Source organism: Papio anubis, chromosome 9 (genome assembly GCF_008728515.1).
Source record: "Papio anubis isolate 15944 chromosome 9, Panubis1.0, whole genome shotgun sequence".
Classification (NCBI taxonomy): Eukaryota; Metazoa; Chordata; class Mammalia; order Primates; family Cercopithecidae; genus Papio; species Papio anubis.
This window is the reverse complement of record NC_044984.1, coordinates 92,996,255-93,015,174: the sequence shown is the minus strand read 5'-3', so window position 1 is coordinate 93,015,174 and position 18,920 is coordinate 92,996,255. Positions and strand designations below refer to the sequence as shown.

The window sequence follows — 18,920 nt, the reverse complement described above, 5'->3', positions numbered from 1 at the left end:
TGGAAAGGTATGAGAAAATGGGCTGTCTTATGCACTAATTGGGGAAAGTAGAAAATGGATGCAATTTTTCTGGAAGGCAGTATAAGATACGGAAGTGTTTAAAACAAGCTTTCTCTCTAACCCAGAAATCCCACTTCTAAGGATTTACTTCAAGGAGACATTCAAACACATATGTGAAAATATCCACAGGGAGAACTAATCAGTTTCCATTCAGGTGTGGTAGTTCAAGCCTATAATCCCAGCACATTGGGAGCCTAGGGTAAAAAATAAAAAAAGAATTTATGGAGGATGTTTCAGTGATGAACACAACCTAAATGTCCATCATTTTGAATATAGATTTTAAAAATTAGGGTATGTATATAAAATGGAATATCATGCAGCCATTCAAAATTATAAGACACATATCTCTATGTATTGACATGGAAAGATGTTCATAACACTGCTGCTGAAAAAAAAAAAAAAAAAAAACAGAAACATGATCGCACATATAACATAAAATATGGGGGCCAGGCGCGGTGGCTCATGCCTGTAATCCCAGCACTTTGGGAGGCCGAGGCTGGTAGATCATGAGGTCAGGAGATCAAGACCAGCCTGGCCAAGATGGTGAAACCCTGTCTCTACTAAAAATACAAAATTAGACGGGTGCAGTGGCAGGCGTCTGTAATCCCAGCTAGTCAGGAGGCTGAAGCAGGAGAACTGCTTCAACCAGGGCAGCAGAGGTTGCAGTGAGCCGAGATCATGCCACTGCACTCCAGCCTGGGCAACAGACTGAGACTCTGTCTCAAAAAAAAAAAAAAAAAAAAAAGTGTTGGTATCATATATACATAGATGTTTAGAAGTTTATTCATCAAAATGTTTGCGTTACTTCTGAGTAGCAAAATTTGGGATTTCTCCCCACCTTGTCTTAATTTTTTTTTTTTAGTAGAGACGAGGTTTCACCATGTTGACCAGGCTGGTCTCAAACTCCTGACCTCAGTTGATCCACCCACCACAGCCTCCCTAAGTGCTGGGACTACAGTTGTGAACCCCACCATGCCCGGCCTCTACTGTCAATTTTTTTTAACACACATTATCATTTTTTACAATAAAATACTTCCTTTTTAAATTAAGATTATATAAAATAGGGATTACACTGAAGTCCTAATATTAAGAGACTTCTTGTTTTCCTTATCAAACATAAGAGTGAATAGAGCATTGTTACTATTGAGTATTAGTTCTCATTCAAGGAGGACGTCAGCTCTAGGTCTTCCTTTCTAAACACATTTCCCACAAAGCAACAGGAAATACTTTCTGATGTCGTTTCTCAGACCAAGAGGACATGAGGAAAGAACAATAGCCTTTATAGTAAAATACTTGACGTTTCTAGCAACTTTATTTCAAATATAATGCAAATTTTTCCATGGGCATAAACCCAGTTCACAATGTCTCCAAGTTTTCAAAACATTAACAGAACTCTATCCAATGTATAGAAAGAGTGTAAACGGGCTTATTAATTCATTTATTCAATACACATTTGTGCTCCTCTCTATATGTCAGACACCAAGACTACAGAAAAGATTGAGTCATCTCCCTGAAATAATTCACAGTCTAGTCAAAGAAGAAAAAGAGAGAGGGAGTAGGAATGTCAACGTCCAAAGTGCAAAAACAGAGCACAAGCAACTTGGAGCTCACAGAAGGGGGCAGTAATTATCAAACTTCAATGACTGTTTTTGAAGTCACCAAATGTAGCACTTGGAAAAATAGGGACGTAGGGTATTTGCCTATGCTTGTCAAGGCTTACAAAATGCCCGGTAGGGGCACGAAACTGATAAAAAGTTGATTGGAATTAAAACTGTCATTTTTTAAAATGTTAATAACGTTTTTGTCCTCTTAAACATAAAATGTTCCTCAATTTATAGTAATGAAATTCGATGTGAAAAAACAAGAATGAATGAATTTTTTAGGTTATGTCCAATAGCTAAGCAAATAGACACTCTGGCTTTCTGACACTAATTTCCAATTTCACCTAGTCCTGTTAAACTAAAATATGCAAATCTTAAACACGTTTTAAAACTGCACAAATAATCTGAACTAAGTCTCAAAACCTTTTGTAACCCACAACAAAATGAAAAGCCAAAACTCTTCCTAGACGTAAAACAGAAAACACATTGTACGTTTATCCATGAAAACCCTAAGTTTACTACTTCCTCGTTAGAGAATTTCTCTTCCTGGTACAGGAGCAGGATGGTTATCAAATATACCATGTCCTCAAATTCTGTCCCTGAAACCAGCTACCGAGCCTCCAAAGAACCTGGCCTGGGGAGAAAAGCGAGGAGGTCAACTTACCCAAGCCTTTTCGCCTAGGTCTTACTGGGAAGGGCGGCACTGCCAGGACAAGACTGGGAGACTCCAGGCCGGTGGAGGGAAACGGCAACAGAGGTTTTCCACCGGGAATCAGGGGTGTGGGGCTCTGTCCCGTCACATACCCTGCGCCCCGGGGCAGGTCCGGGCCTCACAGGCGCCTCCCCTGGATCTCCGCAGCCCCGGGGCGCACGAAGACCCCCAGGGACCTCCGAAGGGTGACGAGGTGGGCGTCCACCCACCGCAGTCTGACCCCACAGTCCCGGGGCGCCGCAGTGAGGCCTGGCCCACGGGCCGCCCTCCGGTGGAACCCACTCCTGGACACAAAGGGAGGAGGGCTCCCCGGCCTGTGGCGACCTTCCCCCGACGGCGGCTGCACCCCGGGGGAAGCCCGGCGCTACTCCGGACGCCGCCGCGGCACCTCAAGTCTTCGCGGGTCGCCGACTGCCCAGACTCTCCACCTCCGGTTCTGTCCCTTTTGCCCGGGATAAAGCAATCACGTCCACTCGCTACCTCTTCTCCACCTCTGGACAGCTGAGCAATCAAATCCCGCCGGACCCACCCAGCCCGGACGGCGCGCGCCCGCTTATGCAAATAAACACACCCGAAGCCCCAAGGGGCGGCCGCCGGCGCCGCGCACTCCCGCCACGGCTCGTGCCCGCGCGCGTAGAAGTGCCCGCCTATCCCGCGGAGGGGGCTTGGCTTCGCCTCAGGGACTGGCCGCGTTCCCATCAAGGCCCGACTCGGGCGGGGGCGGCGCGCCCGACGTGGCGCGCGCGACCCCTTTGTCCCGCCCCACCTCCTCGGGTCCCGTCGGCCTGAGCGCGCCCGGGAGTTTGAATTTCTTCGGATTTGGAGCAATATCGCAGTGGAAGGCGCTGTGGGGTGAGGTCGCCGCGCACCTCTCCTAGGGGAACTTTGGAGCTGGTAGCTGAAAGACTCAGTGAAGCAACGAGGATGGCGGGGAGAGGGAAGGGGCTGGGCTCTGGGCGGTGCCAAGTCTGCGAAGGGGTGCGGTCACCGCTCAGGGTTCCCGCGATCGCCAAGGCGGCCACGTCCTGCTACCCCTGGTGAAGAAGCTGCCCGGGGCTTCAACTTCCTAGGGCCTCCAGACATGTCTGAGGTGAAGAGCCGGAAGAAGTCGGGGCCCAAGGGAGCCCCCGCTGCGGAGCCCGGGAAGCGGAGCGAGGGCGGGAAGACCCCCGAGGACCGGGGCGGCGGAGGCGGGGGCTGGGCAGACCCCCGAACGGGCCTGAGCCTGCTGTCGCTGGGGACGTGCCTGGGCCTGGCCTGGTAAGTGGACGCGAGGCTGCCCGGGCCGGCCTCGTGTGGGCCCCCTGCTGTTTGTTCTCCCACCCGGCTCAGCATCCCGCCGGACGTGATCCAACCCCCCAGAGCTGGGCCTTCTGTGCCTCTATCTTGACCCCAAAGGAAGGAAACAGCCCAGCCTTGTTTTTCCCTTTCGCGCGTATCTTATATCTCATTTTCCCCCGTACTGGTAGCATGCCTCTATCGCTCAGAGGGACTTGAGGCTAAAGTTTGGGAACGAGCCGCTTGTTAAGAGCTGCAGATTCGGCCACGCTTTCTGAAGCGCCCGCTTCACGTTAGAAGCGTTCACGTTGTTATAAACCGTTACTTCCTGTCCACTGTGCCCCAGTCCGGGACACATCTGCCCCACCCTACTCGCCCCATAAATGCCTAATGAAAATATTTGCAACCTTGAAATAGATCATTATGTTGGGAGACCGAGGCAGGTGGATCACTTGAAGTCAGGAGTTCGAGACTAGCCTGACCAACATGGAGAAACCCCATCTCTACCAAAAATACGAATAATCAGCCAGGCGTGGTGGTGGGCGGCTGTAGTCCCAGTTCCTCTGGAGGCCGAGGCAGGAGAATCGCTTGAACCCGGGAGGCGGAGGTTGCAGTGAGCCAAGATCACACCACTGCACTCCAGCCTGGGCGACCGAGTGAGACTCCGTCTCAAAAAAAAAAAAAAAAAAAGGAAAGAAAAAAAAAAGAAAAAGATCATTATGATCCCAAAGGAGCAAACGTTATAGTAGCAGAGCTTGGAGGAGTGCTCATATTTTGATCACCGTGCGTGCGTTATGAATTTAATTATTTTTATAATTTTATTAAGTTACAGATTGAACTTTAATATGGTAAAGCTACAAAACATAGCACTTGTGTTCACTTTAAACAGTTGCAGTTTTAAAACCAGGTAAATGGCAATATAATGGTGTCATTAGGAAAAATGAGTATTAGAAATAACCTTAAAACCAACTTGTAAGTTTTATTTTCCCAGTCTTCTTTTTTTTTTCTGGGGGTGAGGTGATAGCCCATTTATTTTAGTAAGATTGGTACCTTAATAGAATTTTTCTCCGTTTTTCATTCGTTTGTAAAGTTAGTTAGTAAGACTGTTGTTAATCTTCCAGAGTGATAGAATTTTAGAAGAGACCCTGAACATCTAAACATTTTTGATGCTATTACATGTGGAATTATACTTTACTGGTGACTCATCCCAAATAGTGTATTTTTCAGCGTTAAAAGATTTGTTACAGCTGGGTGCGGTGGCTCACACCTGTAATCCCAGCACTTTGGGAGGCTGAGGTGGGCGGATCACAAGGTCGGGAGTTCAAGACCAGCCTGGCCAACATGGTGAAACTCTATCACTACCAAAAATACAAAAATTAGCTGGGCCTGGTGGTGCACACCTGTAATCCCAGCTACTTGAAGGTTGAGGCAGGAGAATCGCCTGAACCTGGGAGGTGGAGGTTACAGTGAGCCAAGATCCACCACTGCACTCCAGCCTGGGTAACAGAGCGAGACTTTGCCTAAAGAAATAACATTTTTTGTTTTGGGAAAGTTAGTTACTATTCTGGGATAAGCTTTAGTAGAAAACTAAACTTTATGGGAATAAAATTACCCTCACATCAGGAATTTGCAGTTAGTGTATTACATTGTAATGAATGTAATACATTCATTAGGAAGATTTAATTTGAACTATGTTTGCAAAATGATAAAACAATGCTATATCAAAAATAATTTTGGGGGCCGGGCGCAGTGGTTCATGCCTATAATCCCAACACTTTGGGAGACTGAGGCAAGAGAATTGCTTGAGGCCAGGAGTTTGAAACCAGCCTGGGAAACATAGTGAAACCGTGGCTAAACATTAGCCAAGTGTGGTGGTATGCGCCTGTAGTCCCAACTACTTGGGAGGCTGAGGTGAGAAGATAGCTTGAGTCTGGGAAGTCGAGGCTGCAGTAACCCATGATTATACCATTGTGCTCCAGCCTGAGAGACAGAGCAAGACCCTGTCTCTCTAAAATATATGTATTATATGTATTTTTATGGGCAGATTCTATAATTATTATTTAAATAGTTGCCTTTTAGTTGCTCTTATTAAATCTTTTGCTGCAAAAATTGAAGCATATGTACTTTGGTCGCTGTTTATGGCAAAACATTTATTCATAGTAAATTTCGAAATAAAAATGTATCCCCATAAGACATTTGTAAACATTTTCCAAATAAAAAGCAAGTATTTGGCATCTTAAAATACTTAAAAGCTCACTAGAATTTTGACAAAACCATTGAGATCTTTACCACTATAAAACACATAATTCAGCATCTAAAAGTAGGTCCATCAAATCTTTATTAAATGCTTTCTGTACTGACACGGCCCTGGTGGTTAAAATACAAGTGCATATGTGTGCCTGTCTGTGTATTCTTAAATACTGCTTACTCTCAGTCTTCATCTTATTAAGTTGGAGGGAAAAAATCTGAACCCTTCCACTGCCCAAGGAGGATTTCAAGGAATTGTACTATATCATTGTCTTCAGACCATTTCCTATTTGGAAAGAAAAGAGAAATAAAACATAAGAAACTTAAAAGTGTGTGCTTTAATATCTTCTCTCTGCTAAAAAAAGGCCTGATAGGCCAGGCGCGGTGGCTCCCACCTGTAATCCCAGCACTTTTGGAGGCCGAGGTGGGCGGATCTCTTGAGCTTAGGAGTTCAAGACCAGCCTGGGCAACATGGTGAAACCCTGTCTCTACAAAAAAATACAAAAAAATTAGCCAGGCATGGTGTCGCATGCCTGTAGTCCCAGCTACTTGCGGGGCTGAGGTGGGAGGATCGCTTGAGCCCTGGAATTTGAGGTTTTAGTGAGCTTTGATCGCACTACTGCACTCAGCCTGGGTGACAAAGTGAGACCCTGCAAAGAAAACAAAAAAAAAAGGCCTGATATATCCTATGTCATCTTGACAATAAACACTGGAGATAAGTTGCCCAAACCTGTATGGCTTGAGTGTCAGTTTGCATACCTCTCTTCTAAATTCTGATGGAAAATTTTCAGATAAGAGAATTGAGGTGATTCTACTTTCAGAAAGTTAAAAAGTTGTTAAATTACTAAACAAGACAATCTGTCACGCATGCTTATTTAATTACATAGAAATTTAATCAGCTGGAAATTCCATTGTGAAAATTTTGTTTCTTAAGGAAATTTCAATAGCTTTTTTAATTGCTTTTTTGTTGTTTTTTTGTTTTGTTTTAAGAGATGGAGTTTCGCTCTTGTTGCCCAGGCTGGAGTACAGTGGTGCAATCTCGGCTCACCACAACCTCCGCAAGCGATTCTCCTGCCTCAGCCTCCCGAGTAGCTGGGATTACAGGTGTGCGCCACCACACCCAGCTAATTTTGTATTTTTAGTAGCGACAGGGTTTGTCCATTGGTCAAGCTGGTCTCGAACTCCCAACCTCAGGTGATCCGACTGCCTCAGCCTCCCAAAGTGCTGGGATTACAGGCGTGAGCCACCATGCCTGGCCTAAATTGCTTTTATAAAAGTTTTTTATAGTAGCTGTTATGTACAAAAAGTCAAAAGCGCTTAAAACAAGTTGTATAATTTTTTTTTTTTTTTACTATCCAATATAATTTTGTCTATAAATCATACTGGAAAACCTTGGCTAACTCCAACTTTTTTCTTTGTGTTAGTAGAGTTTTATCTAAAAGACCAGGGTATACTTTAGATGACCTGCTTCTTAAAAATGGAATATGGTCAAGGTTTTCTTGAAAACTAGGTATTATGCTAAAACTGAGGCTATAGATGATATGAAACATAGGGCTAAATGGGTACTGACCCTAATAGTGGCCCTGGAACTTCTTTCCTTGCAGAAGGTCCATAACAACAGCTTCCTTTGGTTATTTGCCTCTTTTTCATTATTAAGCTGAAATAGAGCCAGAGGAAACCCTGAATTTATAAGCCCTCAATCAGCTGTCTGCCACCGTTTCACATTCCTAAAGGAGCTATATAGAGGCAACATACACCGTTAATTACCACCATGCACTGTAGGGAAGTGTAAACCATTCATTATCACAGGACCCTAGATAGATCTGTATGAGATCTCTATAGACTGCAATGGCTTATGAAGGAGTCAGGAAGATTCTTTTTGTAAGGCCTACACTAAAAGTAGCCTGGGTCCCTTTCTCCTATATCTAACTCTTCCACAAAAGGCCATATAATATATGATATGATATGATATGATAGAAGAGGCCCAAAAACAAGAGTTATTTTTCTTTAGTGATTTATAAGTGGTCTAATCCATTTATTCCATCCTTCATTTGCCATAAACACAACCCAGTTTATAGTGTTCAAAGGGGGACAGGCCTGGGGCTTCTATCAAGTACAAGTGGTCGGGAACCCTGCTTCCGTTATACAATCATAGGCATGTAGGAAGGATGGAAGAGTAGCTGCACAAAGTAGTCCAGAAGAAAGGTAGCTAGTCTTGGTGGGTACCTGTAATCCCAGCTGGCTGGGAGGCTGAGGCAGAAGAATCACTTGAACCCAGGAGGCGGAAGTTGCAATGAGCCGAGATCACACCACTGCACCTCAGCCTGGGCAACAGAGTAAGACTCCATCTCCAAAAAAAGAAAAGAAAGGGGCCACAGTTCTTAAAGGAAATAGCTGATGTGCTATGCTCTATTGTTCCAGGAGCTTTTATAAATAGCAATAACTATTTAATGTCTACAAAAACTCGGCCGGGTGTGGTGGCTCACACTTATAATCCCAGCACTTTAGGAGGCCGAGGCAAGAGGATCGCTTGAGCCCAGGGAGTTTGACCTGCAGTGAACTATGGTTGCGTCACTGTAGACCTCTTTGTCTTCAGCTACCTCAAAAAACAAACAAAAAAAATAGCCAGATCTTTTGTTTGTTTGTTTGTTTGTTTTAGCCAGTGGTGGTAGTGTACCTGTGGTCCTAGCTACTTGCTGCTTGAGAGACTGAGGTGGGAGAATCACTTGAACCCAGGAGTTCAAGGCTGCAGTAAGCTATGATGAGGCTACAGTACTCCAGCCTGGGTAACAGAATGAGACCCTGTCGAAAAACAAACTACAACCCTATAAAGTATTGGCTGGGTGCTATGGCTCACACCTATAACCCCAACAGTTTGAGAGGCCAACACAGGAGGATCACTTGAGCCCAGGAGTTCAAGACAAGACTGGGCAACATGGGAAGACCCCCATCTCTATAAAAAATTTAAAAATTAGCCAGGCATTGTGGCACATGCCTGTGTTCCCAGCTACTCAGGAGGCTGAGGGGGTAGGTTGGATTGGGCCTGCGAGGCTACAGTGAGCCATGATCACACCACTGCACTCCAGCCTGGGAAAGAGAGCAAGATCTTGTCTTTAAAAAATAAAATTAAAATAAGGTATTATCCCCACTTCACAGATGAGGAGACATCAAAGTTATTTAACTTGCCCAAAGTGATTATACATCTTAGTAAATGCCAGAGCTAAGGCAGTCCAGTCACCCACCTAATCAGTATGATTCGTTGCCTCCCTTTGATATTAATACCCAACAAAAGGCCCACATCCTAGAAATAGAAATCCCTGGGTCCAGAATTATAATTATTTTCTTCCTTCTACTAGAAGGTATACCCTTTAGCAGACCCTAATTGCCTGTTTTTTACACTCATCTAAATGGGAAGACTGGGAACTGCTCTTATTAGAATATGCCCCTGACTCATAAAAAGAAATGAAGCACCTTACGCCCTAACATGGATGCCAGTTTGAAAGCTTAGTTTTTCAGAACTGAAGCAGCTTTCTCAGCATATTTTCTTGACTTCTAGAAAATCAGTCAACTAGGCCGGGTGCCGTGGCTCACACCTGTAATCACTTGAACCTGGAAGTGCAGGTTGCAGTGAGCCAAGATCATGCCACTGCACTCCAGCCTAGGCAGCGGAGCGAGACCCTGTCTCAAAAAAAAAAAAGAAAGAAAAAAAAAATCAATCATCTTCTTTAATGTTAAATGAATTAATATTTATTATCAAGTACTTAGAATAGTGTCTGGCACATATAAGTGAAAAATAAAATACATTTTAACATAGCACAGCACACACCACTTCGTTTTTTTCTTCACTGGTGCTGAGTCAGCTTTGTACTTTTTTCTTATATGCACTGTTCACATGTATCAAGGATGAATTTTTTTTATTTTAGTAAGAGGCTAATCATCAAAAAAACTAATTATCAGAGACGATATTTCCACTAACATGACACAGATTTTGTTTAAAGCTTGAATTTGAAAAGAAGTTCTGAGAAAGTCCTTTAATATATTTTTGTAGTGAATCAACCTTCATACAAAAGTCTCTTTTATAATAATGATTTCATTCTGAATAAGCTCGCTAATATGTAGTATAGATCTATGGTGGAGTATTGGATAATAAAACCAGTCCCTGAAATTAACTGTATTTCTTTTTTTACTTCTTTTTGTTTTCTTTTTTTTCTGGCAGGGAGGGACAGGAAGGCGTGAGGAGGGCCACTCTTATTTCTTTAGGGTGGTCTCTTTCTTAATAGGGTCTCTATCTGCTGGTCTCAGATATCCTATACTCTGGGGGGGGGCGGGAAACTCTTAAAAGCCAGAAATGAAACAGCCAATGACAAAAGAATTATGTTCAGCCATCTTTGAGAATTAGGATAATAGTGTTTTCTAATAACCAGAAGCTTTAAAGGTTGCTATTAATTTAAACACAGGAGAAAAGTCCATCTGTGCTAATAATGTAACCTGGGATCCTGTAGAATAGAAATTAGCCAGCATCATCAAAAGAAATGTATTTCCTCCAGTATTGTAAACATTTGTCTAATTTAGCTTTGGACAATTTTGTAGCTACAGTTAGCCTAATGATGCCATTTATGAACTCAAAGCATTACCACTTTGCAAGGATGCACAAAGTTCATATAACTGCACTTACTCGGAAAAGTCTTTCACTTCTCCATTAAGCCTTGGGATCTTTAAATGATTGCCTTTCAATGGAAATAAATTTCACAAAACACAGTCGGTCAGTATAGTTCTAAGTTTGACTATGCACTTAGACTACCCGAGAAGCTGTTGAGTTTCCAACATCTAAGCCACATCCCAAGCCAATTAAATCAGAATCTTCCTGAGACCCATGCATCAGATTTGTTAAAGCTGCCAGGTGATTGCAGTATGTAGCAAAGCTTTTGAACAACTTGTCTCAGGACTGTGATTTAGGCACTGTTCTCCAATTCATATCCATTTAAATCCAAATTTCAAAGGAGAATTATACTCAATTCTGTTAAGAACAACACAATTATTGTTCTTCTCATGGTTCTGCTCCATTGCATTTTGATGACTCAATGTGCAAAGAATTTCAACTGTTTTTTTTTTCTGAGCCTGAAGAATTGAGTTAAAGTAGACAAAATGGTATTAGATACAAGACAATTCTTTTGTGCTTGCTCATTTCAAATCCTGTATAAACAGATGTTGATTTGTTGTTTTGAAGATTGAGGTAGCTTTTTGGGCTTCCACTTGTGATGAAAAATAAACTCCAATTTTAGAGTGACATCTCAAGTACACCTATACGAATCACATATCATTGAGTATAACCAATTGTACAGTTTATACACTTTGCACTGATTGTGATCTGTTGTCACTTTGACAATGGCTTTTTTTCTGTTTTCATACCTCTTTTCACACCTCCTGCTATTTTGCAACTTCTAATTACTGTCACTTCTCTCTTCTACTCCACTGCTTTTCATCAATCTACTCTTCTACATTTCAGTTTTAAAATACTTTTTTATAGATAACTCTTGTTTCTCCTACATTTCAGCATAAAAACACCTGTTTTCTAGATATTACCCAAGTATGGCCTTGTGAAAAACAGTAGAGATCAAAGATCTTGTTCTAAATTTTTCACTGTGTCTTCCTCTAAAATATTTCTTGTGCATGCATCTGTTACAGATATCACACCGTCTTATTTGTTGGGCTGTGAACTGTGAACAAGGGCAGTGCTTTACTCATCTTTGTATGAGTTAAACCAGTACCTACCTCATGAAAATCTGTCAAAATAAACTGATAAAAGCTCCATCTAGGCCGGGCATGTTGGCCCACACTTGTAATCCCAGCGCTTTGGGAGGCTGGGGTGGGAGGATCACTTGAGGCCAGGAATTCAAGACCACCTTGGGGCTAGGCATGGTGGCTCATGCCTGTAATCCTAGCACTTTGGGAGGCCAAGGCAGGCGGATCACTTTAGGTCAGGAGTTCAAAACCAGCCTGGCCAACATGGCGAAACCCTGTCTCTACTAAAAATATTTTTAAAATTAGCGGGACATGTTGGCAGGCGCCTTTAATCCCAGCTACTTGGGAGGCTGAGGAGGAGAATCTCCTGAACCCAGGAGGTGAAAGTTGCAGTGAGCCAAGATCGCGCCATTACACTCCAGCCTGGGCAACAAGAGCGAAACTCCATTAAAAAAAAAAAGCTAAAGACTACCTTGGGCAACATACCGAGATGGTGTCTCTACAAAGAAAAAATAAATTAACCAGCTTACAGTCCTAGCTACTTGGGAGGTTGAAGTAGGATGATCACTTGAGCCCAGGAGTTCAAGGCTACAGTGAGCTATGATTGTGATACTGCATTCCAGCCTGGGTGACAGACTAACACCCAGTGTGGAAAGAAAAAAAAAAAAAAAACTACAGCTACCCATACCAGAATTTATGTTGTTCTTAACAGAATTGGGTATAATTCTCCTTTGAAATTTGGATTTAAATGGATATGAATTGGAGAATAGTGATTTTTCTTTTCTTTTCCAGGTTTGTATTTCAGCAGTCGGAAAAATTTGCAAAGGTGGAAAACCAATACCAGTTACTGAAACTAGAAACCAATGAATTTCAACAACTTCAAAGTAAAATCAGTTTAATTTCAGAAAAGGTAATCATTAATTGGCTTATCTGGGACAGTGTTTCCCATTTTACTACCCCACTATCATTTCTCTATCCCAGCTCGGAACTTCTTTCTTCCTGCCTTTTAGACCATTACTATTTTAACTCTCACTGATCTTCCTACCTCTTGACATTCTCCCTCGGAGCTATTTTGACTCAGATTGCATTTTGAAGGACAAGGATTTTTTAATATGACAATTTCTAGTATTGAAAAAGACCAATTTGTTCATGTTAGCATGATGCTAATTTTCTACGTAAGTGTCACGTATCTAGAGCATTGAAAATATGGTTGATCATGTCTACAGCCATACCACCCTGAACGCGCTCAATCTCATCTGAAAATATGGTTGATCTTTGGACATAAAATTAGAATATGAATAACACTTATTGGGAAAAGATCTATATTTTTTTTCCTTACTTTCTGCTTTTTAAGGATATATGTATATGCATTTAAGAATGGCTAGCCTAAGCTGGGAGCAGTGGCTCATGTCTATAATCCCAGCACTGTGGGAGGCTGAGGCAGGCAAATCGCTTGAGGTCAGGAGTTAAGAGACCAGCCTGGCCAACATGGTGAAAACCCATCTCTACTAAAAATACAAAAGTTAGCCGGGAATAGTGCACATGTCTGTAATCCCAGCTACTCGGGAGGCTGAGACAGGAGAATCTCTTGAACCCATGAGGTGGAGGTTGCAGTGAGCCGAGATTGCGCCACTGCACTGTAGCCTGGGCTACAGAGTGAGGATCCGTCGCCAAAAAAAAAAAAAAAAAAAAAAAAAAAAAAAAAAAAAAAAAAAAAGAATGGCTAGCCTAAAAGTAAGTATTTGTCCTGTAACCAAATAAGAATTCCAGTGAAAATTAAAATAATACCATGTCTATATTGTGTTTCTTCAAGTTGCTGATTTCTACTAGATGCATTATTACTATGGTTCTTAGAAATGTGAGGCAAATAAACATTTTTGTAACTCCCACACCTCTCAAGAAAAAGTTAGCTGTGATCAATAAGGCATCATGTGGGACTTTTCTGGGTACCAGGGACCAAGCTATCATTGGGAAATATGGCTTGTTCATTTATTCATTCACTAAACCTTTGCTCATGTCACAAGGTAAGCAAGGACCTATGCTTGGCACCAGGGTGGGTAAGGATGTTATAAAAATAGAGATGAAATGGAACATCTAAGTCTCTGCAGCCCCATGCACAGGATAAGCATATAATCCCCCAGAAGAGAAAAGCCATGGAGGAAAATTAAATATCCTTCACACATGCCAGGGGATTCCATGGATGCTGAGACTAAGGGATTTGGGGAAGGAGCTGCAAAGGAGTTGGCATTTTCACATAGGGCTCAAATTGGAATCTGAGCCAGGCGTGGTGGCTCGTGCCTGTAATCCCAGCACTTTGGGAAGCCAAGGCAGGCGCATCACCTTGAGGTCAGGAGTTTGAGACCAGACTGGCCAACATGGTGAAACCCTGTCTCTACTAAAAATACAAAACTATTAGCTGGGCATAGTGGTTCATGCCTGTAATCCCAGCTACTTGGGAGGCTGATGCATGAGAATTGCTTGAACCGGGGAGGCAGAGGTTTCAGTGAGCTGAGATCATACCACTGCACTCCAGCCTGGCCAACACAGTAAGACTCTGTCTCAAAAAAAAAATAAAATAAAATAAAATTGGAATCTGGTTGTAGTTGTTGGGGGAACTCTAACATACCGTTAGAAGAAATCCCAGGGGCAAGAAACTTCATATATATATATTTTTTTTTTTTTTTTTTTGAGATAGGGTCTCCCCCTGTCATCCCAGCTCTCACTCTGTCATCCAGGCTGGAGTACAGCGTTGGAATAACAGCTCACTGCAGCTTCAACCTCCCAGGCTCAAGCACTCCTCCCAACTCAGCCTCCCAAGTAACTGGGACTAACAGGCATGCTACTGTACCCAGCTAATTTTTTTTTCTTTAATTTTTTGGAGAGACGGGGTCTTGCTACATGCCCAGGCTGGTATCAAACTCCTGGGCTTAAATTACCCTTCTGCCTCTGCCTCCCAAAGAATTGATATTACAAATGTGAGCCACTTTGCCTTGCCAAAACTTCACATATTTAATTAAAAGCTATTGAAGGCCAGGCATGGTGACTCACACCTGTAATCTCAGCACACTGGGAGGCCTAGGTGGGCAGATCACGAGGTCAGGAGTTTGAGATCAGCCTGGCCAACATGGTGAAACCCCACCTCTACTAAAAATACAAAAATTAGCTGGGCATGGTGGCAGGCGCCTGTAATCCCAGCTACTTGGGAGGCTAAGGCAGGAGAATTGCTTTAACCTGGGAGGTGGAGGTTGCAGTGCCATTGCACTCCAGCCTGGACAACAGAGTGAGACTCTGTCTCAATAAATAAATAAATAAATATAAATAAAGGCTATTGAAAACTTATTTTGAACAGAGATTTCTCTTTTTTTTTTGGGGGGGGGGGTTGGTACTGTGTTTCACTTTTCTCACCCAGGCTGGAATACAATGGCTCAATTTTGTCTCATTGCAACCTCCGCCCAGGCTGCAGTGCAGTGGCGCAATCTCGGCTTACTGTAACCTCTGCCTCCCCAATGTAAGTGATTCTCCTGCCTCAGCCTCCTGAGTAGCTGGTACTACAGGTGCATACCACCATGCCCAGCTAATTTTTATATTTTTAGTAGAGATGGGGTTTCACCATGTTGGCCAGACTGGGCACGGTGGCTCACACCTGTAATCCCAGCACTTTGGGGGGGCCGAGGCGGGTGGATCACCTGAGGTCAGGAGTTCAAGACCAACCTGACCAACATGGTGAAACCCCATCTCTACTAAAAACACAAAAATTAGCCAGGCATGGTAGCACATGCCTGTAGTCCCAGCTACTCAGGAGACTGAGGCAGGAGAATCGCTTACACTAGGGAGGCAGAGGTTACAGTAAACTGAGATTGCGCCACTACACTCCAGCCTGGGCAACAAAGCGAGACTCCATCTCAAAAAAAAAAAAAGCTTTTGAAGCAGGTTTTTAAAATATTATAGAATCTAAAAAATCCAAAAAATATTCAGTCTTGGCCTGGCGTGGTGGCTCACGCCTGTAATCCCAGCACTTTGCGAGGCCAAGGCAGGTGGATCACCTGAGGTCAGGAGTTCAAGACCAGCCTGACCAACGTGGAAAAACCCCATCTCTACTAAAAATACAAAAAATTAGCTGGGTGTGGTGGCGCATGCCTGTAATCCCAGCTACCCGGGAGGCTGAGGTAGGAGAATCGCTTGAACCCGCAAGGTGGAGGTTGTGGTGAGCCGAGATCGTGCCATTGCACTCCAGCCTGGGCAACAAGAGTGAAACTCTGTCTCAAAAAAAAAAAAAAAAAGAAATATTCAGTCTTTTCATAGCTTTTTCTCCCATTCTGCCCTGGGAGTAATTTAATAAGAGGTCCCTTTTCACAAAGGTGGCCCTAAAGGACAGCATAACACAGGAGGGGAAAGCAGCTAGACGTGGACACTCATCACAAATGTGTGACCTTGGACAAATCACTATAACTTATCTTGGTCTCTATTTCATCATTTATTAAGTGAGAAATAATAAGATTTTTATAAAGATCAGGTGAGATATACAGTAATTAAGTGAGAAATAATAAGGTTTTTATAAAGATCAGATACAGTAAGTCCTCAACATTGTCAATAGGTTCCTGGAAACTACGATTTTAAGTGAAGTGTATAATGAAACCAATTTTTTTCTCATCTACGTTGTAATGAAAGGATATTAAAACAACGTTGCTGGAGGAGCTGCTCTGAATAGTTCCACTTAAAGTCAGTTTCCAAGAACCTACCAATGACGTTAAGTGAGGACTTACTTTATGTACAAATTCTTTGAAAACAATCAAGCACTAATAAAGTACTAGCTCTTTTTCTTTTTCTTTTTCTTTTTCTTTTTTTTTTTTTTTTTGAGACAGAGTTTTGTTCTTATTGTCCAGGCTGGAGTGCAGTGGCGAGATCTGGCTCACTGCAACCTCCGCCTCCTGGGTTCAAGCAATTCTCCTGCCTCAGCCTCCCAAGTAGCTGGGATTACAGGCATGCGCCACCATACCTGGCTAATTTTTTGTATTTTTGCTAGAGATGGGGTTTCACCATGTTAGCCAGGATGGTCTCGATCTCCCAACCTCAGGTGATCCTCCCACCTCAGCCTCCCAAAGTGCTGGGATTACAGCGTGAGCCACCACACCCAGCCCTACTAGCTCTTTCTTTAAGAAAAAATGAGGTCCGGTGTGGTGGCTCATGCCTGTAATGTCAGCACTTTGGGAAGCTAAGGTGGGAGCATCACTTGAGCCCGGCAGTTTGAGACCAGGCCAGGCAACATGGTGAGACCCCATCTCTACAAAAAAAAATATTTTAATAAATAAAAATGAAAAACAATTAGAATATGTTGGCGCCCATAAATGCTAGCTACTGTGGCATACTAGTCACTACATATTTGCAGATTAAATCTATAACATCTTGAACTTACTTGGGGTGTACTGCCTTCAGATTACAGTGAGGCTCTGATGAACCTCCTCAACAGGACATTACCTTAGGTAAGGATAAGCTTGCCTCTTCAAAATACTGCTAATAAAACAACTAAACCTAAATATGTTAATCGTTAGTATTTCTCATGATTGATTTTAAATGGAACTTGTATTATGGCTGTATGTGTACATTTAAAAGAAGTTTTTATTTCTTTGGTTTTTTTGTTTTGTTTTGAGTGTGTGTGTGTGTGTGTGTGTGTGTGTGTGTGTGTGTGTGTTTGAGACAGGGTCTTGCTCGGTCACCCAGGATGGAATGCAGTGGCATGATCATAGCTCACTGCAACCCTGAACTCTTGGGCTCAAGGAATCCTCCCACCTCAGCCTCCCAAGTAGCTGGGACTCCAGGCGCACACCACCATGCCCAACTAATTTTTGTATGTGTGTGTAGAGACAGGGTCTTGCTTTGTGCCCAGGCTGATCTCGAACTCCTGGGCTCAAGCAGTCCTTCTGCCTTGGCTTCCCAACATGTTGGGATTAAGGCGTAAGCCACCATGCCCAACCCTTAAAATAAATTTTAAACAACATTTCAGAGTGGTGTTAGTCATTCTTGTTATATACTCTTTAGGTCTTGATTGGGGTGGACTAGAAGGCTTAGGGTCATTTTTCTTAAACATCAACAAACGTATTATTTGTACTCTGAGATGTAGGGATTACACAAAGGTATAAGACATGGTCTCTTCTATGAAATTTAGAAACTTTCACATCTGCACCCTGCTAATTCATCAGTCTGTTAATGAGTCCAATTTCGGAGTCACTTCCAGGCCTTTCTGCACCGCCCTCCTAACTTTTTATCTCTCCTCAAAGCATCCATTGCCCCCCCCATGCTAATTCTTTTGTGGGACTACTTATAATCTATTGTGATTTTTTTGGTTGCTAGTTTAGCTCCCTTACTCCTCTTTAGAGCAAACACTGCATCTTTTATCTCCATTTCTCTAGAACCTGATAATGAAACTACCTCACACAGGGTACTCGGTAGATCTTGTTGGGACTCTAGAATATATGATGCGGAAGATCCAAACACTGTCTCCCAATGAAATTGTGAAATCAAGGACTATGCTGTATTTGTCTCCACTGTCTCACACAAGGCTGGCACAGAGTGAACCCTCAAAATTTGTGAATTGTATGTGCTAAGTGGCAAATATGTGGCAAATGCATATGTAATAGGTACTACAGGAATTCAGGTTGTCAGGGCTAGGGCTGTGGAAGAAATGCTGCACCGAGGAGCTGAGATCCGGTCTGAGCCTTGAAGTAAGGACAACGTAACTAAATAAAGAGGAGAGGAGGATAGCACAGGGAGAGGTTAGAGAATTTGAGACTTTATCCTGGAAGTATTAGGGAACATCAAAGGTTTTGTAACAGTGTACCATAATAGGCATACCAGTTTTTAAGAGCTTACTCTAGTAGTAGTGTGTAGGCTAATTTAGAGAGCAAGCAACTGGAAGCAGATATTAGATATTACTTTTTCTAAAATACTTTCCTAGGCCGGGCGCGGTGGCTCACGCCTGTAATCCCTGCACTTTGGGAGGCCGAGGCGGGCGGATCACGAGGTCAGGAGATCGAGACCATCCTGGCTAACACGGTGAAACCCCGTCTCTACTAAAACACAAAAAAAATTAGCCGGGCGCGGTGGCGGGCGCCTGTAGTCCCAGCTACTTGGGAGGCTGAGGCAGGAGAATGGCGCGGACCCGGGAGGCGGAGCTTGCAGTGAGCCGAGATCGCGCCACTGCACTCCAGCCTGGGCGACAGAGTGAAGACTCCGCCTCAAAAAAAAATAAATAAATAAATAAATAAATAAATAAAATAAATAAA

General features: G+C 43.1%; 2 protein-coding genes across 6 annotated transcripts in view; one reads left to right on the top strand and one right to left on the bottom strand.

Annotated features, from left to right (window-relative positions):
• Positions 1–2,440, bottom strand: part of APAF1 (apoptotic peptidase activating factor 1) — an 84,193-nt gene extending 81,753 nt beyond the window's left edge. For all 3 annotated transcript variants that reach the window (XM_021923313.2, XM_021923315.2, XM_021923317.2), the window contains exon 1: positions 2,326–2,440. The gene's annotated coding sequence lies outside the window, so the exon portion shown is untranslated. The remainder of the gene's footprint in view (positions 1–2,325) is intronic.
• A 760-nt stretch (positions 2,441–3,200) lies between these two features.
• Positions 3,201–18,920, top strand: part of IKBIP (IKBKB interacting protein) — a 30,218-nt gene continuing 14,498 nt past the window's right edge. The window contains exons 1-2 of one of the 3 annotated variants that reach the window (XM_009181487.3): positions 3,352–3,633; positions 12,433–12,550. In XM_009181487.3, the coding sequence (XP_009179751.1) occupies positions 3,455–3,633; positions 12,433–12,550 (297 nt within the window). In that variant the 5' untranslated portion in view covers positions 3,352–3,454. Of the gene's footprint in view, positions 3,634–12,432; positions 12,551–18,920 lie in introns of all 3 variants that reach the window. The other 2 variants (XM_003906998.5, XM_031651117.1) reach the window with 2 other exon arrangements.